This window comes from Oncorhynchus mykiss, chromosome 25, assembly GCF_057628025.1.
Source record: "Oncorhynchus mykiss isolate SJ-2025 chromosome 25, ASM5762802v1, whole genome shotgun sequence".
Classification (NCBI taxonomy): domain Eukaryota; kingdom Metazoa; phylum Chordata; class Actinopteri; order Salmoniformes; family Salmonidae; genus Oncorhynchus; species Oncorhynchus mykiss.
In genome coordinates, this window is record NC_143046.1 from 80,978,436 (window position 1) to 81,003,736 (window position 25,301).

A 25,301-nucleotide genomic window follows, 5' to 3' on the forward strand; every position below is an offset into this window, starting at 1 on the left:
TAAACGTGGGCTACTGTGACTATTTTATCATAATGTTGGCCTACCAATGTGGCCTACCATCAAAAGCAATGGAGAAAATGCATGCCATAACATTTTAACATGGAAATAGCTGTTCTATAATTTAGCCTACATTAGCAGCCAATGTGTGGTGTCAATGTAGGCCTATATTCCATGAGACTTGAAAGAAACTTGCAGGACTTGACATGAACCTGTTTATCCACCTGTCCTACAGACAAGGAGGTGACTGAAAATGTTGTTGTGTTGTTTGATGCCAGAAACCACTTTACAAAATAAAATGCATTATTATTCCCACACCATTATTACAGAGAATCAGACAAATTATACTACCCTCTGCCTATTGGCTACTTAGCTTATTCAAGCCTGTCTCAAAAATGCAACACTGCCCCTTTAACACACACAAAAAACTATAACTGGCTCACTTTTCTAAGATGGGTAGAAATGTACACATTTTATGCTCTTGCAGGAAGCAATCACTCCCCCATTGCTGACTACAAATGATCTATAACCGGGCTAATAATTCACTAACTAGCAAAGGATATGAACAGATGAACAAATGTGCACATGTTGCTACATGTAGCTCTCTCTTTGATCTCAAAACAAGCACATCATCTGATGACCGCTCATGCTGTAAACACAGTCCAGATCAAAGTGAATGGCACAGATCCATATATGGCAATGGTCTATTTGCATATAGGCCTACTGCAACTCTGATTGGTTATGGCACACCGTACGGGCCTGACTTGTGCCTGTCAATAGAATCCGACTCCGAGGCGTTCTGCCTACAACAAAATCTTTTGCATAGTTAGTTTTGCATTCTAGAGTATTTTATAGTTTGTTTTGTTTCGGTATGTTCCATTGAAAGTGGCTAATATTGTGTTGATTCTATCACAATTCCAACAGTAAAGGGAAACATTTATAGTGTTAACTGACGGGGAAAACTCTAGAAAGTTCAGTAAAGTTCAATATCGTGCTTCTCTGCGTGGTCTGATATTTCTTCTGCACGGCAGTCCCGAGGGAACATTGCTTATCTTTCTCCTTCTCTCTCTCTCTCTCTCTCGCGCTCTCTCAGAGCTCTCAGAGCTGTCAGAGATTAGAATCTCGGAAGGAAGAGGAAGACAACAGGAATTGGGAGGGGTCAGTTGACAGGAAGCACCGGGGCTCCAGTCCAAGCAGGGTGACACAGACGTTACAGGCCACAGAGAACGTGAGTGGGAGACTCAGGGGGACAGTGTGTGTGTCTGTGTGTTGGAACGGAGGAGACGCTGACTAGAAGATGAATGAGCATTTTCATGGCTGTATGTGTTGTTTCTTCTTGTGTAATCAACACTGATGCCCCCATGCAGTAAACAACATTTGCACTTTTGAACTTGCCTTAACTGAGTTCACAGTAGGATAGTGGATAGGGAGCTGCAGCGTTGTTAAGTTTGTTGCTCTCTAGTGGCTAAACACTGAACAGCTGACTTGGCTGGCTTCCTCTCTCCCCATGTTGCGTAATTTCACTCTGTCAGCAAACGATGACTCATAAAACTGACCCCATTCCCCATTTTCTGCAGTTAGTTGGGTGACCTGGTAGAAAGCTATGGTTTTAAAAGGTGGCCTCTTGAGCTTTGGTGGAACATTGAGCTTTGTTATGTTTTGTATGGTCTGATGTAAAAATGTGTCAAAAACAAGCCTTATATTGATTTTTATTGAGTGTATTTTGTACTAACCAGGTACGCAATGTTCAGGTTAGTTTGGCTCTAGCTGGGAGGTGTGTGAGTGTGTGTTCTGACCAGAGGTGTGTGTGTGCAAAGCAGTTGACAAGATACTACTCTGACAGTGATCAGCTGTCATGCGCAGCTTGACAGTGTTTTTTGTATGCATGCCTGTGACCTTGCATCTATGATCTTTTGAATGCTTATAAAATGTTGCCAATTAAGTATGTAAATGTGTGTGCAGGCTGGAGCGGTCCTGGTGCTGAAGACACAGGAGGATGTGAGGAGAGACCAGATGTCTTCCTGGGTCAGTCACCCCCCTCAGCCCTCTCCCAGCGCCCCCTCGAAACCACGGCCGCCTCCCAAGACCGGGACCATATCAGGGACCAAGGGCCCCGCCGGACCAGAGGGAGAGTTCCCTTGCAAGAAGTGTGGCAGGTAAGTGTCTGAGACATGTCTTAGAATAGAATATCTTAGATGGCTATAGGCAGAGCAACATGGTAGCGTCAACTGTCAAAGATGGCCCAACTCTCTATGTGGTTATATGGTTAAAGGTAATGTATTTGGAAGCTCAGTTGGTTTCTGGTTAAAGGTACATGGAAGCTCAGCTGGTTTCTGGTTAAAGGTACTGTATTTGGAGGCTCAGTTGGTTTCTGGTTAAAGGTACTGTATTTGGAGGCTCAGTTGGTTTCTGGTTAAATGTATTTGGAGGCTCAGTTGGTTTCTGGTTAAAGGTACTGTATTTGGAGGCTCAGTTGGTTTCTGGTTAAAGGTACATGGAGGCTCAGTTGGTTTCTGGTTAAAGGTACATGGAAGCTCAGTTGGTTTCTGGTTAAAGGTACATGGAAGTTCAGTTGGTTTCTGGTTAAAGGTACTGTATTTGGAGGCTCAGTTGGTTTCTGGTTAAAGGTACATGGAGGCTCAGTTGGTTTCTGGTTAAAGGTACATGGAAGCTCAGTTGGTTTCTGGTTAAAGGTACTTGGAAGCTCAGTTGGTTTCTGGTTAAAGGTACATGGAAGCTCAGTTGGTTTCTGGTTAAAGGTACATGGAAGCTCAGTTGGTTTCTGGTTAAAGGTACTTGGAGGCTCAGTTGGTTTCTGGTTAAAGGTACATGGAAGCTCAGTTGGTTTCTGGTTAAATGTATTTGGAGGCTCAGTTGGTTTCTGGTTAAAGGTAATGTATTTGGAAGCTCAGTTGGTTTCTGGTTAAAGGTATTTGGAGGCTTAGTTGGTTTCTGGTTAAATGTATTTGGAGGCTCAGTTGGTTTCTGGTTAAAGGTAATGTATTTGGAAGCTCAGTTGGTTTCTGGTTAAAGGTATTTGGAGGCTCAGTTGGTTTCTGGTTAAAGGTACTGTATTTGGAGGCTCAGTTGGTTTCTGGTTAAAGGTACTGTATTTGGAAGCTCAGTTGGTTTCTGGTTAAAGGTACATGGAAGCTCAGTTGGTTTCTGGTTAAAGGTACTGTATTTGGAGGCTCAGTTGGTTTCTGGTTAAAGGTACTGTATTTGGAGGCTCAGTTGGTTTCTGGTTAAAGGTACTGTATTTGGAGGCTCAGTTGGTTTCTGGTTAAAGGTACTGTATTTGGAGGCTCAGTTGGTTTCTGGTTAAAGGTAATGTATTTGGAGGCTCAGTTGGTTTCTGGTTAAAGGTACATGGAGGCTCAGTTGGTTTCTGGTTAAAGGTACTTGGAGGCTCAGTTGGTTTCTGGTTAAATGTATTTGGAGGCTCAGTTGGTTTCTGGTTAAAGGTACATGGAGGCTCAGTTGGTTTCTGGTTAAAGGTACTTGGAGGCTCAGTTGGTTTCTGGTTAAATGTATTTGGAGGCTCAGTTGGTTTCTGGTTAAAGGTACTTGGAGGCTCAGTTGGTTTCTGGTTAAATGTATTTGGAGGCTCAGTTGGTTTCTGGTTAAAGGTACTGTATTTGGAGGCTCAGTTGGTTTCTGGTTAAAGGTACTGTATTTGGAGGCTCAGTTGGTTTCTGGTTAAAGGTACTGTATTTGGAGGCTCAGTTGGTTTCTGGTTAAAGGTACATGGAAGCTCAGTTGGTTTCTGGTTAAAGGTACATGGAAGCTCAGTTGGTTTCTGGTTAAAGGTACTGTATTGGGAGGCTCAGTTGGTTTCTGGTTAAAGGTACTTGGAGGCTCAGTTGGTTTCTGGTTAAATGTATTTGGAGGCTCAGTTGGTTTCTGGTTAAAGGTACTGTATTTGGAGGCTCAGTTGGTTTCTGGTTAAAGGTACTGTATTTGGAGGCTCAGTTGGTTTCTGGTTAAAGGTATTTGGAGGCTCAGTTGGTTTCTGGTTAAATGTATTTGGAGGCTCAGTTGGTTTCTGGTTAAAGGTACTGTATTTGGAAGCTCAGTTGGTTTCTGGTTAAAGGTACTGTATTTGGAAGCTCAGTTGGTTTCTGGTTAAAGGTACATGGAGGCTCAGTTGGTTTCTGGTTAAAGGTACTTGGAGGCTCAGTTGGTTTCTGGTTAAAGGTATTTGGAGGCTCAGTTGGTTTCTGGTTAAAGGTACATGGAGGCTCAGTTGGTTTCTGGTTAAAGGTACTTGGAAGCTCAGTTGGTTTCTGGTTAAAGGTACATGGAAGCTCAGTTGGTTTCTGGTTAAAGGTACTGTATTTGGAGGCTCAGTTGGTTTCTGGTTAAAGGTACTGTATTTGGAAGCTCAGTTGGTTTCTGGTTAAAGGTACTGTATTTGGAGGCTCAGTTGGTTTCTGGTTAAAGGTACTGTATTTGGAGGCTCAGTTGGTTTCTGGTTAAAGGTACTGTATTTGGAGGCTCAGTTGGTTTCTGGTTAAAGGTACTGTATTTGGAAGCTCAGTTGGTTTCTGGTTAAAGGTACTGTATTTGGAAGCTCAGTTGGTTTCTGGTTAAAGGTACTGTATTTGGAGGCTCAGTTGGTTTCTGGTTAAAGGTACATGGAGGCTCAGTTGGTTTCTGGTTAAAGGTACTTGGAGGCTCAGTTGGTTTCTGGTTAAAGGTACTGTATTTGGAAGCTCAGTTGGTTTCTGGTTAAAGGTACATGGAAGCTCAGTTGGTTTCTGGTTAAAGGTACATGGAAGCTCAGTTGGTTTCTGGTTAAAGGTACATGGAAGCTCAGTTGGTTTCTGGTTAAAGGTACATGGAAGTTCAGTTGGTTTCTGGTTAAAGGTACTGTATTTGGAAGCTCAGTTGGTTTCTGGTTAAAGGTACATGGAGGCTCAGTTGGTTTCTGGTTAAAGGTACATGGAAGCTCAGTTGGTTTCTGGTTAAAGGTACATGGAGGCTCAGTTGGTTTCTGGTTAAAGGTACATGGAGGCTCAGTTGGTTTCTGGTTAAAGGTACATGGAAGCTCAGTTGGTTTCTGTTTAAAGGTACTTGGAAGCTCAGTTGGTTTCTGGTTAAAGGTACTGTATTTGGAAGCTCAGTTGGTTTCTGGTTAAAGGTACATGGAGGCTCAGTTGGTTTCTGGTTAAAGGTACATGGAAGCTCAGTTGGTTTCTGGTTAAAGGTACATGGAGGCTCAGTTGGTTTCTGGTTAAAGGTACTTGGAAGCTCAGTTGGTTTCTGTTTAAAGGTATTTGGAGGCTCAGTTGGTTTCTGGTTAAAGGTACATGGAGGCTCAGTTGGTTTCTGGTTAAAGGTACATGGAAGCTCAGTTGGTTTCTGGTTAAAGGTACATGGAAGCTCAGTTGGTTTCTGGTTAAAGGTACATGGAGGCTCAGTTGGTTTCTGGTTAAAGGTACATGGAGGCTCAGTTGGTTTCTGGTTAAAGGTACATGGAAGCTCAGTTGGTTTCTGTTTAAAGGTATTTGGAGGCTCAGTTGGTTTCTGGTTAAAGGTACATGGAAGCTCAGTTGGTTTCTGGTTAAAGGTACATGGAGGCTCAGTTGGTTTCTGGTTAAAGGTACTTGGAAGCTCAGTTGGTTTCTGTTTAAAGGTATTTGGAGGCTCAGTTGGTTTCTGGTTAAAGGTACATGGAGGCTCAGTTGGTTTCTGGTTAAAGGTACTTGGAAGCTCAGTTGGTTTCTGTTTAAAGGTATTTGGAGGCTCAGTTGGTTTCTGGTTAAAGGTACATGGAGGCTCAGTTGGTTTCTGGTTAAAGGTACATGGAGGCTCAGTTGGTTTCTGGTTAAAGGTACATGGAGGCTCAGTTGGTTTCTGGTTAAAGGTACTTGGAGGCTCAGTTGGTTTCTGGTTAAAGGTATTTGGAAGCTCAGTTGGTTTCTGGTTAAAGGTACTTGGAAGCTCAGTTGGTTTCTGGTTAAAGGTACTTAGAAGCTCAGTTGGTTTCTGGTTAAAGGTACTGTATTTGGAGGCTCAGTTGGTTTCTGGTTAAAGGTATTTGGAGGCTCAGTTGGTTTCTGGTTAAAGGTACATGGAAGCTCAGTTGGTTTCTGGTTAAATGTACTGTATTTGGAGGCTCAGTTGGTTTCTGGTTAAAGGTACATGGAGGCTCAGTTGGTTTCTGGTTAAAGGTACATGGAGGCTCAGTTGGTTTCTGGTTAAAGGTACTGTATTTGGAGGCTCAGTTGGTTTCTGGTTAAAGGTACTGTCTTTGGAGGCTCAGTTGGTTTCTGGTTAAAGGTAATGTATTTGGAGGCTCAGTTGGTTTCTGGTTAAAGGTACATGGAGGCTCAGTTGGTTTCTGGTTAAAGGTACTGTATTTGGTGGCTCAGTTGGTTTCTGGTTAAAGGTACTGTATTTGGAGGCTCAGTTGGTTTCTGGTTAAAGGTAATGTATTTGGAGGCTTAGTTGGTTTCTGGTTAAAGGTACTGTATTTGGAGGCTCAGTTGGTTTCTGGTTAAAGGTAATGTATTTGGAGGCTCAGTTGGTTTCTGGTTAAAGGTAATGTATTTGGAGGCTCAGTTGGTTTCTGGTTAAAGGTACATGAAGGCTCAGTTGGTTTCTGGTTAAATGTATTTGGAGGCTCAGTTGGTTTCTGGTTAAATGTATTTGGAGGCTCAGTTGGTTTCTGGTTAAAGGTACTGTATTTGGAGGCTCAGTTGGTTTCTGGTTAAAGGTACTGTATTTGGAAGCTCAGTTGGTTTCTGGTTAAAGGTACTGTATTTGGAGGCTCAGTTGGTTTCTGGTTAAAGGTACTTGGAAGCTCAGTTGGTTTCTGGTTAAAGGTACATGGAAGCTCTGTTGGTTTCTGGTTAAAGGTACTGTATTTGGAGGCTCAGTTGGTTTCTGGTTAAAGGTAATGTATTTGTAAGCTCAGTTGGTTTCTGGTTAAAGGTACTGTATTTGGAAGCTCAGTTGGTTTCTGGTTAAAGGTACTGTATTTGGAGGCTCAGTTGGTTTCTGGTTAAAGGTACTGTATTTGGAGGCTCAGTTGGTTTCTGGTTAAAGGTACTGTATTTGGAAGCTCAGTTGGTTTCTGGTTAAAGGTACTGTATTTGGAGGCTCAGTTGGTTTCTGGTTAAAGGTACTGTATTTGGAAGCTCAGTTGGTTTCTGGTTAAAGGTACTGTATTTGGAAGCTCAGTTGGTTTCTGGTTAAAGGTACTGTATTTGGAGGCTCAGTTGGTTTCTGGTTAAAGGTACTGTATTTGGAAGCTCAGTTGGTTTCTGGTTAAAGGTACTGTATTTGGAAGCTCAGTTGGTTTCTGGTTAAAGGTATTGTATTTGGAGGCTCAGTTGGTTTCTGGTTAAAGGTACATGGAAGCTCAGTTGGTTTCTGGTTAAAGGTACTTGGAGGCTCAGTTGGTTTCTGGTTAAAGGTACATGGAAGCTCAGTTGGTTTCTGGTTAAAGGTACTTAGAAGCTCAGTTGGTTTCTGGTTAAAGGTACTGTATTTGGAAGCTCAGTTGGTTTCTGGTTAAAGGTACATGGAAGCTCAGTTGGTTTCTGGTTAAAGGTACATGGAAGCTCAGTTGGTTTCTGGTTAAAGGTACATGGAGGCTCAGTTGGTTTCTGGTTAAAGGTACTGTATTTGGAAGCTCAGTTGGTTTCTGGTTAAAGGTACTTAGAAGCTCAGTTGGTTTCTGGTTAAAGGTACTGTATTTGGAAGCTCAGTTGGTTTCTGGTTAAAGGTACTTAGAAGCTCAGTTGGTTTCTGGTTAAAGGTATTGTATTTGGAGGCTCAGTTGGTTTCTGGTTAAAGGTACTGTATTTGGAAGCTCAGTTGGTTTCTGGTTAAAGGTATTGTATTTGGAGGCTCAGTTGGTTTCTGGTTAAAGGTACTTGGAAGCTCAGTTGGTTTCTGGTTAAAGGTACTTAGAAGATCAGTTGGTTTCTGGTTAAAGGTACTGTATTTGGAAGCTCAGTTGGTTTCTGGTTAAAGGTACATGGAAGCTCAGTTGGTTTCTGGTTAAAGGTACATGGAGGCTCAGTTGGTTTCTGGTTAAATGTACTGTATTTGGAAGCTCAGTTGGTTTCTGGTTAAAGGTATTTGGAGGCTTAGTTGGTTTCTGGTTAAAGGTACTGTATTTGGAAGCTCAGTTGGTTTCTGGTTAAAGGTACTGTATTTGGAAGCTCAGTTGGTTTCTGGTTAAAGGTATTGTATTTGGAAGCTCAGTTGGTTTCTGGTTAAAGGTATTTGGAAGCTCAGTTGGTTTCTGGTTAAAGGTACTTGGAAGCTCAGCTGGTTTCTGGTTAAAGGTACATGGAAGCTCAGTTGGTTTCTGGTTAAAGGTACATGGAAGCTCAGTTGGTTTCTGGTTAAAGGTACATGGAAGTTCAGTTGGTTTCTGGTTAAAGGTACTGTATTTGGAAGCTCAGTTGGTTTCTGGTTAAAGGTACATGGAAGCTCAGTTGGTTTCTGGTTAAAGGTACATGGAGGCTCAGTTGGTTTCTGGTTAAAGGTACATGGAAGCCCAGTTGGTTTCTGGTTAAAGGTACATGGAAGCTCAGTTGGTTTCTGGTTAAAGGTACATGGAGGCTCAGTTGGTTTCTGTTTAAAGGTACTGTATTTGGAGGCTCAGTTGGTTTCTGGTTAAAGGTACTGTATTTGGAAGCTCAGTTGGTTTCTGGTTAAAGGTACTGTATTTGGAGGCTCAGTTGGTTTCTGGTTAAAGGTACTGTATTTGGAGGCTCAGTTGGTTTCTGGTTAAAGGTACTGTATTTGGAGGCTCAGTTGGTTTCTGGTTAAAGGTACTGTATTTGGAAGCTCAGTTGGTTTCTGGTTAAAGGTACTGTATTTGGAAGCTCAGTTGGTTTCTGGTTAAAGGTACTGTATTTGGAGGCTCAGTTGGTTTCTGGTTAAAGGTACATGGAGGCTCAGTTGGTTTCTGGTTAAAGGTACTTGGAGGCTCAGTTGGTTTCTGGTTAAAGGTACTGTATTTGGAAGCTCAGTTGGTTTCTGGTTAAAGGTACATGGAAGCTCAGTTGGTTTCTGGTTAAAGGTACATGGAAGCTCAGTTGGTTTCTGGTTAAAGGTACATGGAAGCTCAGTTGGTTTCTGGTTAAAGGTACATGGAAGTTCAGTTGGTTTCTGGTTAAAGGTACTGTATTTGGAAGCTCAGTTGGTTTCTGGTTAAAGGTACATGGAGGCTCAGTTGGTTTCTGGTTAAAGGTACATGGAAGCTCAGTTGGTTTCTGGTTAAAGGTACATGGAGGCTCAGTTGGTTTCTGGTTAAAGGTACATGGAGGCTCAGTTGGTTTCTGGTTAAAGGTACATGGAAGCTCAGTTGGTTTCTGTTTAAAGGTACTTGGAAGCTCAGTTGGTTTCTGGTTAAAGGTACTGTATTTGGAAGCTCAGTTGGTTTCTGGTTAAAGGTACATGGAGGCTCAGTTGGTTTCTGGTTAAAGGTACATGGAAGCTCAGTTGGTTTCTGGTTAAAGGTACATGGAAGCTCAGTTGGTTTCTGGTTAAAGGTACATGGAGGCTCAGTTGGTTTCTGGTTAAAGGTACTTGGAAGCTCAGTTGGTTTCTGTTTAAAGGTATTTGGAGGCTCAGTTGGTTTCTGGTTAAAGGTACATGGAGGCTCAGTTGGTTTCTGGTTAAAGGTACATGGAAGCTCAGTTGGTTTCTGGTTAAAGGTACATGGAAGCTCAGTTGGTTTCTGGTTAAAGGTACATGGAGGCTCAGTTGGTTTCTGGTTAAAGGTACATGGAGGCTCAGTTGGTTTCTGGTTAAAGGTACATGGAAGCTCAGTTGGTTTCTGTTTAAAGGTATTTGGAGGCTCAGTTGGTTTCTGGTTAAAGGTACATGGAAGCTCAGTTGGTTTCTGGTTAAAGGTACATGGAGGCTCAGTTGGTTTCTGGTTAAAGGTACTTGGAAGCTCAGTTGGTTTCTGTTTAAAGGTATTTGGAGGCTCAGTTGGTTTCTGGTTAAAGGTACATGGAGGCTCAGTTGGTTTCTGGTTAAAGGTACATGGAGGCTCAGTTGGTTTCTGGTTAAAGGTATTGTATTTGGAAGCTCAGTTGGTTTCTGGTTAAAGGTATTTGGAAGCTCAGTTGGTTTCTGGTTAAAGGTACTTGGAAGCTCAGCTGGTTTCTGGTTAAAGGTACATGGAAGCTCAGTTGGTTTCTGGTTAAAGGTACATGGAAGCTCAGTTGGTTTCTGGTTAAAGGTACATGGAAGTTCAGTTGGTTTCTGGTTAAAGGTACTGTATTTGGAAGCTCAGTTGGTTTCTGGTTAAAGGTACATGGAAGCTCAGTTGGTTTCTGGTTAAAGGTACATGGAGGCTCAGTTGGTTTCTGGTTAAAGGTACATGGAAGCCCAGTTGGTTTCTGGTTAAAGGTACATGGAAGCTCAGTTGGTTTCTGGTTAAAGGTACATGGAGGCTCAGTTGGTTTCTGTTTAAAGGTACTGTATTTGGAGGCTCAGTTGGTTTCTGGTTAAAGGTACTGTATTTGGAAGCTCAGTTGGTTTCTGGTTAAAGGTACTGTATTTGGAGGCTCAGTTGGTTTCTGGTTAAAGGTACTGTATTTGGAGGCTCAGTTGGTTTCTGGTTAAAGGTACTGTATTTGGAGGCTCAGTTGGTTTCTGGTTAAAGGTACTGTATTTGGAAGCTCAGTTGGTTTCTGGTTAAAGGTACTGTATTTGGAAGCTCAGTTGGTTTCTGGTTAAAGGTACTGTATTTGGAGGCTCAGTTGGTTTCTGGTTAAAGGTACATGGAGGCTCAGTTGGTTTCTGGTTAAAGGTACTTGGAGGCTCAGTTGGTTTCTGGTTAAAGGTACTGTATTTGGAAGCTCAGTTGGTTTCTGGTTAAAGGTACATGGAAGCTCAGTTGGTTTCTGGTTAAAGGTACATGGAAGCTCAGTTGGTTTCTGGTTAAAGGTACATGGAAGCTCAGTTGGTTTCTGGTTAAAGGTACATGGAAGTTCAGTTGGTTTCTGGTTAAAGGTACTGTATTTGGAAGCTCAGTTGGTTTCTGGTTAAAGGTACATGGAGGCTCAGTTGGTTTCTGGTTAAAGGTACATGGAAGCTCAGTTGGTTTCTGGTTAAAGGTACATGGAGGCTCAGTTGGTTTCTGGTTAAAGGTACATGGAGGCTCAGTTGGTTTCTGGTTAAAGGTACATGGAAGCTCAGTTGGTTTCTGTTTAAAGGTACTTGGAAGCTCAGTTGGTTTCTGGTTAAAGGTACTGTATTTGGAAGCTCAGTTGGTTTCTGGTTAAAGGTACATGGAGGCTCAGTTGGTTTCTGGTTAAAGGTACATGGAAGCTCAGTTGGTTTCTGGTTAAAGGTACATGGAAGCTCAGTTGGTTTCTGGTTAAAGGTACATGGAGGCTCAGTTGGTTTCTGGTTAAAGGTACTTGGAAGCTCAGTTGGTTTCTGTTTAAAGGTATTTGGAGGCTCAGTTGGTTTCTGGTTAAAGGTACATGGAGGCTCAGTTGGTTTCTGGTTAAAGGTACATGGAAGCTCAGTTGGTTTCTGGTTAAAGGTACATGGAAGCTCAGTTGGTTTCTGGTTAAAGGTACATGGAGGCTCAGTTGGTTTCTGGTTAAAGGTACATGGAGGCTCAGTTGGTTTCTGGTTAAAGGTACATGGAAGCTCAGTTGGTTTCTGTTTAAAGGTATTTGGAGGCTCAGTTGGTTTCTGGTTAAAGGTACATGGAAGCTCAGTTGGTTTCTGGTTAAAGGTACATGGAGGCTCAGTTGGTTTCTGGTTAAAGGTACTTGGAAGCTCAGTTGGTTTCTGTTTAAAGGTATTTGGAGGCTCAGTTGGTTTCTGGTTAAAGGTACATGGAGGCTCAGTTGGTTTCTGGTTAAAGGTACATGGAGGCTCAGTTGGTTTCTGGTTAAAGGTACATGGAGGCTCAGTTGGTTTCTGGTTAAAGGTACTTGGAAGCTCAGTTGGTTTCTGTTTAAAGGTATTTGGAAGCTCAGTTGGTTTCTGTTTAAAGGTACATGGAAGCTCAGTTGGTTTCTGGTTAAAGGTACTGTATTTGGAGGCTCAGTTGGTTTCTGGTTAAAGGTATTTGGAAGCTCAGTTGGTTTCTGGTTAAAGGTACTTGGAAGCTCAGTTGGTTTCTGGTTAAAGGTACTTAGAAGCTCAGTTGGTTTCTGGTTAAAGGTACTGTATTTGGAGGCTCAGTTGGTTTCTGGTTAAAGGTATTTGGAGGCTCAGTTGGTTTCTGGTTAAAGGTACATGGAAGCTCAGTTGGTTTCTGGTTAAATGTACTGTATTTGGAGGCTCAGTTGGTTTCTGGTTAAAGGTACATGGAGGCTCAGTTGGTTTCTGGTTAAAGGTACATGGAGGCTCAGTTGGTTTCTGGTTAAAGGTACTGTATTTGGAGGCTCAGTTCGTTTCTGGTTAAAGGTACTGTCTTTGGAGGCTCAGTTGGTTTCTAGTTAAAGGTAATGTATTTGGAGGCTCAGTTGGTTTCTGGTTAAAGGTACATGGAGGCTCAGTTGGTTTCTGGTTAAAGGTACTGTATTTGGTGGCTCAGTTGGTTTCTGGTTAAAGGTACTGTATTTGGAGGCTCAGTTGGTTTCTGGTTAAAGGTAATGTATTTGGAGGCTTAGTTGGTTTCTGGTTAAAGGTACTGTATTTGGAGGCTCAGTTGGTTTCTGGTTAAAGGTAATGTATTTGGAGGCTCAGTTGGTTTCTGGTTAAAGGTAATGTATTTGGAGGCTCAGTTGGTTTCTGGTTAAAGGTACATGGAGGCTCAGTTGGTTTCTGGTTAAATGTATTTGGAGGCTCAGTTGGTTTCTGGTTAAATGTATTTGGAGGCTCAGTTGGTTTCTGGTTAAAGGTACTGTATTTGGAGGCTCAGTTGGTTTCTGGTTAAAGGTACTGTATTTGGAAGCTCAGTTGGTTTCTGGTTAAAGGTACTGTATTTGGAGGCTCAGTTGGTTTCTGGTTAAAGGTACTTGGAAGCTCAGTTGGTTTCTGGTTAAAGGTACATGGCAGCTCTGTTGGTTTCTGGTTAAAGGTACTGTATTTGGAGGCTCAGTTGGTTTCTGGTTAAAGGTAATGTATTTGTAAGCTCAGTTGGTTTCTGGTTAAAGGTACTGTATTTGGAAGCTCAGTTGGTTTCTGGTTAAAGGTACTGTATTTGGAGGCTCAGTTGGTTTCTGGTTAAAGGTACTGTATTTGGAGGCTCAGTTGGTTTCTGGTTAAAGGTACTGTATTTGGAAGCTCAGTTGGTTTCTGGTTAAAGGTACTGTATTTGGAGGCTCAGTTGGTTTCTGGTTAAAGGTACTGTATTTGGAAGCTCAGTTGGTTTCTGGTTAAAGGTACTGTATTTGGAAGCTCAGTTGGTTTCTGGTTAAAGGTACTGTATTTGGAGGCTCAGTTGGTTTCTGGTTAAAGGTACTGTATTTGGAAGCTCAGTTGGTTTCTGGTTAAAGGTACATGGAAGCTCAGTTGGTTTCTGGTTAAAGGTACTTGGAGGCTCAGTTGGTTTCTGGTTAAAGGTACATGGAAGCTCAGTTGGTTTCTGGTTAAAGGTACTTAGAAGCTCAGTTGGTTTCTGGTTAAAGGTACTGTATTTGGAAGCTCAGTTGGTTTCTGGTTAAAGGTACATGGAAGCTCAGTTGGTTTCTGGTTAAAGGTACATGGAAGCTCAGTTGGTTTCTGGTTAAAGGTACATGGAGGCTCAGTTGGTTTCTGGTTAAAGGTACTGTATTTGGAAGCTCAGTTGGTTTCTGGTTAAAGGTACTTAGAAGCTCAGTTGGTTTCTGGTTAAAGGTACTGTATTTGGAAGCTCAGTTGGTTTCTGGTTAAAGGTACTTAGAAGCTCAGTTGGTTTCTGGTTAAAGGTATTGTATTTGGAGGCTCAGTTGGTTTCTGGTTAAAGGTACTGTATTTGGAAGCTCAGTTGGTTTCTGGTTAAAGGTATTGTATTTGGAGGCTCAGTTGGTTTCTGGTTAAAGGTACTTGGAAGCTCAGTTGGTTTCTGGTTAAAGGTACTTAGAAGATCAGTTGGTTTCTGGTTAAAGGTACTGTATTTGGAAGCTCAGTTGGTTTCTGGTTAAAGGTACATGGAAGCTCAGTTGGTTTCTGGTTAAAGGTACATGGAGGCTCAGTTGGTTTCTGGTTAAATGTACTGTATTTGGAAGCTCAGTTGGTTTCTGGTTAAAGGTACTTGGAGGCTTAGTTGGTTTCTGGTTAAAGGTACTGTATTTGGAAGCTCAGTTGGTTTCTGGTTAAAGGTATTGTATTTGGAAGCTCAGTTGGTTTCTGGTTAAAGGTATTGTATTTGGAAGCTCAGTTGGTTTCTGGTTAAAGGTATTTGGAAGCTCAGTTGGTTTCTGGTTAAAGGTACTTGGAAGCTCAGCTGGTTTCTGGTTAAAGGTACATGGAAGCTCAGTTGGTTTCTGGTTAAAGGTACATGGAAGCTCAGTTGGTTTCTGGTTAAAGGTACATGGAAGTTCAGTTGGTTTCTGGTTAAAGGTACTGTATTTGGAAGCTCAGTTGGTTTCTGGTTAAAGGTACATGGAAGCTCAGTTGGTTTCTGGTTAAAGGTACATGGAGGCTCAGTTGGTTTCTGGTTAAAGGTACATGGAAGCCCAGTTGGTTTCTGGTTAAAGGTACATGGAAGCTCAGTTGGTTTCTGGTTAAAGGTACATGGAGGCTCAGTTGGTTTCTGGTTAAAGGTACTTGGAAGCTCAGTTGGTTTCTGGTTAAAGGTACATGGAAGCTCAGTTGGTTTCTGGTTAAAGGTACATGGAGGCTCAGTTGGTTTCTGGTTAAAGGTACATGGAAGCTCAGCTGGTTTCTGGTTAAAGGTACATGGAAGCTCAGTTGGTTTCTGGTTAAAGGTATTTGGAGGCTCAGTTGGTTTCTGGTTAAAGGTACATGGAAGCTCAGCTGGTTTCTGGTTAAAGGTACATGGAAGCTCAGTTGGTTTCTGGTTAAAGGTATTTGGAGGCTCAGTTGGTTTCTGGTTAAAGGTACTGTATTGGGAGGCTCAGTTGGTTTCTGGTTAAAGGTACTTGGAGGCTCAGTTGGTTTCTGGTTAAAGGTACATGGAAGCTCAGTTGGTTTCTGGTTAAAGGTACTTGGAAGCTCAGTTGGTTTCTGGTTAAAGGTAATGTATTTGGAAGCTCAGTTGGTTTCTGGTTAAAGGTACATGGAAGCTCAGCTGGTTTCTGGTTAAAGGTACATGGAAGCTCAGTTGGTTTCTGGTTAAAGGTATTTGGAGGCTCAGTTGGTTTCTGGTTAAAGGTACTTGGAGGCTCAGTTGGTTTCTGGTTAAAGGTACTTGGAGGCTCAGTTGGTTTCTGGTTAAAGGTACATGGAAGCTCAGTTGGTTTCTGGTTAAAGGTATTATATTTGGAGGCTCAGTTGGTTTCTGGTTAAAGGTACATGGAAGCTCAGTTGGTTTCTGGTTAAAGGTACATGGAAGCTCAGTTGGTTTCTGGTTAAAGGTACTTGGAGGCTCAGTTGGTTTCTGGTTAAAGGTACTTGGAGGCTCAGTTGGTTTCTGGTTAAAGGTACATGGAAGCTCAGTTGGTTTCTGGTTAAAGGTACTGTATTTGGAGGCTCAGTTGGTTTCTGGTTAAAGGTACTGTATTTGGAGGCTCAGTTGGTTTCTGGTTAAAGGTATTTGGAGGCTCAGTTGGTTTCTGGTTAAAGGTACTTGGAGGCTCAGTTGGTTTCTGGTTAAAGGTACTTGGGGGCTCAGTTGGTTTCTGGTTAAAGGTACTTGGAGACTCAGTTGGTTTCTGGTTAAAGGTACTGTATTTGGAGGCTCAGTTGGTTTCTGGTTAAAGGTACTGTATTTGGAGGCTCAGTTGGTTTCTGGTTAAAGGTACTGTATTTGGAGGCTCAGTTGGTTTCTGGTTAAAGGTAATGTATTTGGAGGCTCAGTTGGTTTCTGGTTAAAGGTATTTGGAGGCTCAGTTGGTTTCTGGTTAAAGGTACTTGGAGGCTCAGTTGGTTTCTGGTTAAAGGTACTTGGAGGCTCAGTTGGTTTCTGGTTAAAGGTACTGTATTTGGAAGCTCAGTTGGTTTCTGGTTAAAGGTACATGGAAGCTCAGTTGGTTTCTGGTTAAAGGTACATGGAGGCTCAGTTGGTTTCTGGTTAAAGGTACATGGACGCTCAGTTGGTTTCTGGTTAAAGGTACATGGAGGCTCAGTTGGTTTCTGGTTAAAGGTACTTGGAAGCTCAGTTGGTTTCTGGTTAAATGTATTTGGAGGCTCAGTTGGTTTCTGGTTAAAGGTACTGTATTTGGAGGCTCAGTTGGTTTCTGGTTAAAGGTATTGTATTTGGAGGCTCAGTTGGTTTCTGGTTAAAGGTACTTGGAAGCTCAGTTGGTTTATGGTTAAAGGTACTGTATTTGGAAGCTCAGTTGGTTTCTGGTTAAAGGTACATGGAGGCTCAGTTGGTTTCTGGTTAAAGGTATTTGGAGGCTCAGTTGGTTTCTGGTTAAAGGTACATGGAAGCTCAGTTGGTTTCTGGTTAAAGGTACTTGGAGGCTCAGTTGGTTTCTGGTTAAAGGTATTTGGAGGCTCAGTTGGTTTCTGGTTAAAGGTACATGGAGGCTCAGTTGGTTTCTGGTTAAAGGTACATGGAAGCTCAGTTGGTTTCTGTTTAAAGGTATTTGGAGGCTCAGTTGGTTTCTGGTTAAAGGTACATGGAAGCTCAGTTGGTTTCTGGTTAAAGGTACATGGAAGCTCAGTTGGTTTCTGGTTAAAGGTACTTGGAAGCTCAGTTGGTTTCTGTTTAAAGGTATTTGGAGGCTCAGTTGGTTTCTGGTTAAAGGTACATGGAAGCTCAGTTGGTTTCTGGTTAAAGGTACATGGAAGCTCAGTTGGTTTCTGGTTAAAGGTACATGGAAGCTCAGTTGGTTTCTGGTTAAAGGTACATGGAAGCTCAGTTGGTTTCTGGTTAAAGGTACATGGAAGCTCAGTTGGTTTCTGTTTAAAGGTATTTGGAGGCTCAGTTGGTTTCTGGTTAAAGGTACATGGAGGCTCAGTTGGTTTCTGGTTAAAGGTACATGGAAGCTCAGTTGGTTTCTGGTTAAAGGTACATGGAGGCTCAGTTGGTTTCTGGTTAAAGGTACATGGAGGCTCAGTTGGTTTCTGGTTAAAGGTACATGGAAGCTCAGTTGGTTTCTGTTTAAAGGTATTTGGAGGCTCAGTTGGTTTCTGGTTAAAGGTATTTGCATATAAAAGAAACATAGTCTTGAGATCCAAGATTTGGATAAAGCTATTCCAATTGATTGATTGCAAAGTGTAAAACATCTGTCTGTATTTTGCAGCAGGTTGACGCTTATTACCATGAATTTTGCCCTTGAGGCAGAACTGGGCGATTTCTGCTTGTTGGGCCAGCTGCAAAGTCCAAATTGGATATATGTATAAAAAATAAAATCATTGACAAAAATAGCTTTTTGGTCTAAATTTAAGGTTAGGGTTAGGCATTAGGGTTAGCAGTGTGGTTAAGTTTAGGGTAAATGTTAGGTTTAAAATCAGATTTTATGACATTGTGTCTGTGCCAGCTAGTGACCACTCTGCAGAGCTGCCTCCAGGGCAAGATTCATGACAATAAATACCAACCTGCTGTTTTGCAAGTAGAAGTTGTTTACTCTGAATCGTATGGACTAGTAGTAGTGATGTGTATTGTAAATTGGAGAAGAAACCTTGATCAAAGGGTACTGAGATATCGACAACATCTGCAGGATAACTGCCTTCTACTGGTTGGTTGGGATATGTTGAAATATTGGAGATGTTGTTGGTTGCAAAAACACTGATTTGAGAAGCACTCCGAGCACTTTGTGTGCGTGGGTGAGTGCGTTTGTGTGTGTGCATGCGTGTATAACATAGTGAGAAGTGCTCCTTGGTGGTTGTTTGAGCAGGAAGGAATAAAGCAAAGTTGGACGATTTTGATAGAAGAGCTCACCCTTAGCAACCGCAGTCCTGTTATTATCAACTGTCTCCTAGCAACTGAAACACAGCAGTGATATGGCATGCCATGCCCCCAGTCTATGCAGCTCTGCCCAGCGACTAACTGTGTACTAATTATCAACACGCCCATTATCCGGGTCCTCATTGGCCCATATACTGTAGACTACTCTGCAGTATTCTGCCTTATCATGGTGTTGCACATCACACAGTTCTAGATTCACCGTAGAAAAACCACGAGAGCAGACCTTCTCTTCTGCACAAGCACTGTATGGTTTGTGAACCTAGATTATGAAGTGAGGAAAACTGATATTTCATTTACACGTGGACAAATGTTTCTGGCATCTGGACTTCATCAGTTCTCCTTCCTTCAGATTCAAGGTTCACACACAGTACAGTGATTGTGTAAAGACAATGTCTACACTCCTCGAATTGAAGTGCGGACCTATTTTTCTACACCGAACAATAAACCAACACCATACAGTGCTTGTCCACAGATACGAAAGCCTCTCCTCCTCCTCCTCCTTCTCCCCTTAGGATCTTCTACAAGGTGAAGAGCCGCAGTGCCCACATGAAGAGTCACGCGGAGCAGGAGAAGAAGGCCGCAGCGCTGAGGCAGAAGGAGGCGGAGGAGAGGGCAGCGGCCCAGGCGGCAGCAGAGGCTGCAGCGTTACTGGCCGCCCGGCAGGACGGAGAACGGGAGGGGAACACAGCCGGAGGAGACAGCACAAACGATGACTCGTCTGAGGAAGATGATGATGAAGAGGAAGATGAGGACTGGCACTAAGACCATAGAGATAGAAAACGAGCCCACCCCACCTGTCTTTGCCATTATGGCAAGTGTACGCTCAATCTATCTGGCTTAGACAGACAGACAGACAGACAGACAGACAGCCCTCTCCACGGTCAGGGTGAGCGGTAACAAACAGAACAGAGCAGAACTCTGAGGCCTCAGAACCCTAGCGCCCTTGAGTGTTCAGCTACGGCTACTAACACTCAAGGGACATTTTACGCCCTCTTGTTACGCCCTCTTGTTACGCCCCCCTTTTACGCCCTCTTGTTACGCCCCCCTTTTACGCCCTCTTGTTACGCCCTCTAGTTACGCCCTCTAGTTACGCCCTCTAGTTACGCCCTCTTGTTACGCCCTCTTGTTACGCCCCCCTTTTACACCCTCTTGTTACGCCCCCCTTTTACGCCCTCTTGTTACGCCCTCTAGTTACGCCCTCTTGTTACGCCCTCTTGTTACGCCCTCTAGTTACGCCCTCTTGTTACGCCCTCTTGTTACGCCTGCTTTAGCAGCGTTTCTCTCTGGGAAAAAACTGTCTTTATAAACAAACTGCTTTTTTTATTGTTTCATGGAACAGGATCTCCTATCTTGACACTTTCAGGGACAAGTTCTCTCACGTGTTTTCTCCCTCTTCCCTTTAACCTGCTTGTGAAGTGTTCAGGGGTTAACTCTCTCTCAGGCACACAGTAGGGTAGGAAAGAAAGCCATGCCATCTCTCTCTCTAACACCAATACTTTTCTTTCTCCTGTCTGCCATCCACCCCTGGCTTCTTCCTCTTCCTGTCAGCACTTTCAGCCAATCACAACACAGCACACAGACTCATCAGGTGGGAACTATATAGCCACACCCTCAGCCCAGCCTTTAAAAACTAGAATAGTTTGTGATGCCTGGCAATGCAAGACTACATGAACCACAATGCAACCCGGCGTGGCCACTGTTTTCTCTACTCTCTGATCCTCCAGTTTGATATGTTATTATGAATAGAAGGACACCATATGAGTGATTGGGACCATGCAATATTGAAGTTGAAAGGACTTCCAGGTCATGAAAAGCCCAGATAGACTGATGTGGTGGTAACACCAAAGATGGTGGATAAATGAAGATTTCCCACTCAGGCAGTTTACCATTGAAAAAAATGGTCAGTTCCAGTCTGCTTAAGGGGGTGGCTCTCCCATAGGCACCAATGCATTAGTAGCTGGGTCTGATCCGCTTCGTTCATTGACTATACATTAACCAGAAAAAGTGGGATGTCTCACTTCTTCCGTCTCTCGTAACACTGCCTGTGTGGAGGCTTACCTATATGTGAAGGAAGGAACCATTTAGAGAACAGAACACACATTGTTGTGCGAGTTTCTGTATTTTTCCTGTTTGGGACTTTTTCACTCACTCAAGGCTGTCAAAAGCTTGCACAGATGCGTCGGGTCCTCAGTTCACCGAACTGGTTTCATCTTAGTTTCAAGTGCTGTTCTCAGTTGGATCCCTACCCTGATCACTTGTTTTATAGTCATCATGTGGTGTTTCTCCTCACTGTCGAGGCCTTGGATGTTTTCAACACTTTATCTTTGGATGAACGACAATCAATTTTACAAAGGTTATTTTTATATCCAACAAATTACTGTTGCTTTTTTGCTTATTATATCAAATTGTTAATGTTGTTTTTTGTTAATAATATTGTTATTAATGATGTCACAGTTGTCTCTTGTATTATTGTGATTTTGGATTGTTTTTGTGGCAGGTTGCTTTGGAGATCTCTTTCTCATTTGACTGTAGTGTAGTGTTATTTAAGACATTGCTTTCGCTGTCTGCTTTGAACTGTGAGGTTTTAGAATTACATCTAATGACAGTCTGAGTAGAGAAGAGATGTGAAACAGAATTGTAAATGTGCAGTAGATAGAAGAACCACGTGATCCCTGATGACAACACTCCCTCTTATTCCTTGTATCCAGATGTCACCCAAATTTAAAACGGTTTAGGTAAGGTAAGGGTAGGGGTTAAGGTCAGGGTGAGGGTTTAAAGCTAGGGTTTAGGGTATGGACATCCCAAGGATTCTGGGATAGCACTAACCACATCATTACGGCATGAAGAAAGAGTGAGGAAAACATGATGATGTTGACTGTTGAATGATGTTGACTTTAATGGGTATGTCCATTCTATTTCTATAGCCTATTCTATAGAAAAGGATGTCTCTACCTATCTGACTATCTTATTGTCGACATATCTCGTTCTGCCAAGCTCCATATCTCTATCTCTATTGCCTCCTCCAAGCGCCAGACCAGACTCTATCTGTCGCCAAGGCAACAAGCGAGCAGGCTGAAGATTCTTCTCTTTAAGCAGTCAGCCACAGTGGGGAGCAGAGAGGAACAGCTCCAATTACCGGACCCAGTTAAACCTACCTGGGTACTATGCACTGTGTGTGTGTGTCAGAGGAGGCTGGCGGGGAGGGCTATAGGAGGACGGGCTCATTGTAATGGAATACATGGAACCGTATCAAACATTTACATTGTAGTAATTTAGCAGACACTTTTATCCAGAGCGACTTACAGGAGCTATTAGGGTTAAGTGCCTTGCTCAAGGACACATCCACATATTTTGTTGCCTAGTCAGCTCAGGAATTCCAACCAACAACCTTTTGGTTACCGGCCCAATGCTCTTATCTCCTAGACTACCTGCCACCACCAGAAACAACGTGTTTGACTCCATTCCAGCGATTCCATTCCAGACATTACAAACAGCCCATACTCCTATAGCTCCTCCCACCAGCCTCTTCTGGTGTGTGTGTTAGTGAGTGTGTGATGTGTATGCATTCTGGAGTGTTTGTGAGTGTGTGATGTGTATGCATTCTGGAGTGTTTGTGAGTGTGTGATGTGTAATCATTCTGGAGTGTTTGTGAGTGTGTGATGTGTATGCATTCTGGAGTGTTTGTGAGTGTGTGATGTGTATGCATTCTGGAGTGTTTGTGAGTGTGTGATGTGTAATCATTCTGGAGTGTTTGTGAGTGTGTGATGTGTATGCATTCTGGAGTGTTTGTGAGTGTGTGATGTGTATGCATTCTGGAGTGTTTGTGAGTGTGTGATGTGTATGCATTCTGGAGTGTTTGTGAGTGTGTGGAATGCCGCTTGCAAGTTTGCTTTTTCTAGTCAAATATCACTCTGAAATATAATTTAGCCAGTTGAGAGAAGAGGTTTTATCCTGACTATTTACTTTTGTAACCTCAATGTATCTCTCCTTATCCTTTTTTTTAATTATTATTTTTCTCCCCACAAGATGGTCATGGGGAACTGTTTGTTTTGACATGTTATTTTAATACTGTAAAACAGAATTAAGGAGGAAGTTGAGGGAGGGCATGCCACGAAAGGCCAAGAAGCTGGAAGCCTTATTCACTTTCATTCAATTAGTTAAGGGAATAAAACACTTTACATTTGATTTACATTAAGAATATCTATGAATTAAACTCTATGAATGCATACTTTGTATGCTATTTTCCTATGGGGGTTCATTTCACACTAAGGATGTAAAATGGAATGGAATCTCAAGTGCTTTTTACTACAATGTAACTTATTTGGTTAAATTAGATTTTTACTATCTGTGTGTTTTTGTAATAAAAAATGGGGAAAGCACTGTTTATTAAAATGTTACAATACTCATGAAATAAGTGTTTTGGTCCTTTACAAAATGTGCTAGTATCTATAAGCTGACATGTTATGGGTCCAGGTTAGTCCATAGAGTCACTGTTTCATTCAGTGTGTGTCTGGCTCCAGGGTAAAGTTTTCTCTAGGTGCAGATCTAGGATCAGCTTCCCCTCTGCCAATCTTCACCCCAACCATTAGTGGGGGAAATGCTAAACTGACCCAAGATAAGCGTCTTGGGGCAACTTCACCCTACACCATGTCTGTAGCTGTTATTTTACTAAGATCCACTACGGGGCGGTATTGTAGTAGGAATCTTACATGCCTTTACATATCCCAAGCATAAGAGGGCATCATTGTTTCAAATTGTATGTTCATTTGACTTTTCTTGTCTTTTTTTTCTGGCTGAAATAAATAGCTTTATTCCAGATTGAGCTAGAATAATGTTATACTATGTACAATACTGGATTTACTCTTTGTATTGTAAGAGTCATTGGTCAGATGTGGCTGTTTTGGTGGAACATCCAAACTGGTGGTTGGATGTTGGTCTGGATGGAGCTTGGTGTGGCTGTTTGGTAGTATGTCTTTGAATTTATTTATTCAATTTTAGCATGTTATTCTGCACGTGTTCCTCCTAAATGCAGGGAGTTGCAGTCTACTGCAGAGATAGCCTGCAAAGTAATGTCATACTTTCCAGGTCCATACCCAAACAGTTCGAACTACTAATTTTGAAAATTACTCTCTCCAGAAATAAGTCTCTCACTGTTGCCGCCTGCTACCGACCCCCCTCAGCTCCCAGCTGTGCCCTGGACACCATTTGTGAATTGATCGCCCCCCATCTAGCTTCAGAGTTTGTTCTGTTAGGTGACCTAAACTGGGATATGCTTAACACCCCGGCAGTCCTACAATCTAAGCTAGATGCCCTCAATCTCACTCAAATCATCAAGGAACCCACCAGGTACAACCCTAACTCTGTAAACAAGGGCACCCTCATTGACGTCATCCTGACCAACTGGCCCTCCAAATACACCTCCGCTGTCTTCAACCAGGATCTCAGCGATCACTGCCTCATTGCCTGTATCCGCTATGGAGCCGCAGTCAAACGACCACCCCTCATCACTGTCAAACGCTCCCTAAAACACTTCTGTGAGCAGGCCTTTCTAATCGACCTGGCCCGGGTATCCTGGAAGGACATTGACCTCATCCCGTCAGTTGAGGATGCCTGGTCTTTCTTTAAAAGTAACTTCCTCACCATTTTAGATAAGCATGCTCCGTTCAAAAAATGCAGAACTAAGAACAGATATAGCCCCTGGTTCACTCCAGACCTGACTGCCCTCGACCAGCACAAAAACATCCTGTGGCGGACTGCACTAACATCGAACAGTCCCCGCGATATGCAACTGTTCAGGGAAGTCAGGAACCAATACACACAGTCAGTCAGGAAAGCTAAAGCCAACTTCTTCAGGCAGAAGTTTGCATCTTGTAGCTCCAACTCCAAAAAGTTCTGGGACACTGTGAAGTCCATGGAGAACAAGAGCACCTCCTCCCAGCTGCCCACTGCACTGAGGCTAGGTAACACGGTCACCACCGATAAATCCATGATTATCGAAAACTTCAACAAGCATTTCTCAACGGCTGGCCATGCCTTCCGCCTGGCTACTCCAACCTCGTCCAACAGCTCCCCCCCCCCCGCAGCTACTCGCCCAAGCCTCTCCAGGTTCTCCTTTACCCAAATCCAGATAGCAGATGTTCTGAAAGAGCTGCAAAACCTGGACCCGTACAAATCAGCTGGGCTTGACAATCTGGACCCTCTATTCCTGAAACTATCCGCCGCCATTGTCGCAACCCCTATTACCAGCCTGTTCAACCTCTCTTTCATATCGTCTGAGATCCCCAAGGATTGGAAAGCTGCCGCAGTCATCCCCCTCTTCAAAGGGGGCGACACCCTGGACCCAAACTGTTACAGACCAATATCCATCCTGCCCTGCCTATCTAAGGTCTTCGAAAGCCAAGTCAACAAACAGATCACCGACCATCTTGAATCCCACCGTACCTTCTCCGCTGTGCAATCTGGTTTCCGAGCCGGTCACGGGTGTACCTCAGCCACGCTCAAGGTACTAAACGATATCATAACCGCCATCGATAAAAGACAGTACTGTGCAGCCGTCTTCATAGACCTTGCCAAGGCTTTCGACTCTGTCAATCACCGTATTCTTATCGGCAGACTCAGTAGCCTCGGTTTTTCGGATGACTGCCTTGCCTGGTTCACCAATTACTTTGCAGACAGAGTTCAGTGTGTCAAATCGGAGGGCATGCTGTCCGGTCCTCTGGCAGTCTCTATGGGGGTGCCACAGGGTTCAATTCTCGGGCCGACTCTTTTCTCTGTATATATCAATGATGTTTCTCATGCTGCGGGCGATTCCCTGATCCACCTCTACGCAGACGACACCATTCTATATACTTCCGGCCCGTCCTTGGACACTGTGCTATCTAACCTCCAAACAAGCTTCAATGCCATACAGCACTCCTTCCGTGGCCTCCAACTGCTCTTAAACGCTAGTAAAACCAAATGCATGCTTTTCAACCGTTCGCTGCCTGCACCCGCACGCCTGACCAGCATCACCACCCTGGATGGTTCCGACCTTGAATATGTGGACATCTATAAGTACCTAGGTGTCTGGCTAGACTCTAAACTCTCCTTCCAGACCCATATCAAACATCTCCAATCGAAAATCAAATCAAGAGTCGGCTTTCTATTCCGCAACAAAGCCTCCTTCACTCACGCCGCCAAACTTACCCTAGTAAAACTGACTATCCTACCGATCCTCGACTTCGGCGATGTCATCTACAAAATTGCTTCCAACACTCTACTCAGCAAACTGGATGCAGTTTATCACAGTGCCATCCGTTTTGTCACTAAAGCACCTTATACCACCCACCACTGCGACTTG

General features: G+C 43.1%; 1 protein-coding gene across 5 annotated transcripts in view; it reads left to right on the top strand.

Annotated features, from left to right (window-relative positions):
- The window catches only part of LOC110505830 (uncharacterized), a 63,451-nt gene extending 41,078 nt beyond the window's left edge, over positions 1–22,373 (top strand). For 3 of the 5 annotated variants that reach the window (XR_016492051.1, XM_036963041.2, XM_036963042.2), the window contains 3 exons: positions 1,091–1,225; positions 1,960–2,153; positions 18,475–22,373. Coding sequence is in view for 3 of the 5 variants with exons in the window: in XM_036963041.2 (XP_036818936.2) it covers positions 1,091–1,225; positions 1,960–2,153; positions 18,475–18,724 (579 nt within the window). In the remaining 2 variants the exon portion in view is untranslated. The remainder of the gene's footprint in view (positions 1–1,090; positions 1,226–1,959; positions 2,154–18,474) is intronic. The other 2 variants (XR_016492052.1, XM_036963043.2) reach the window with 2 other exon arrangements.
- Positions 22,374–25,301: the final 2,928 nt, after the last annotated feature.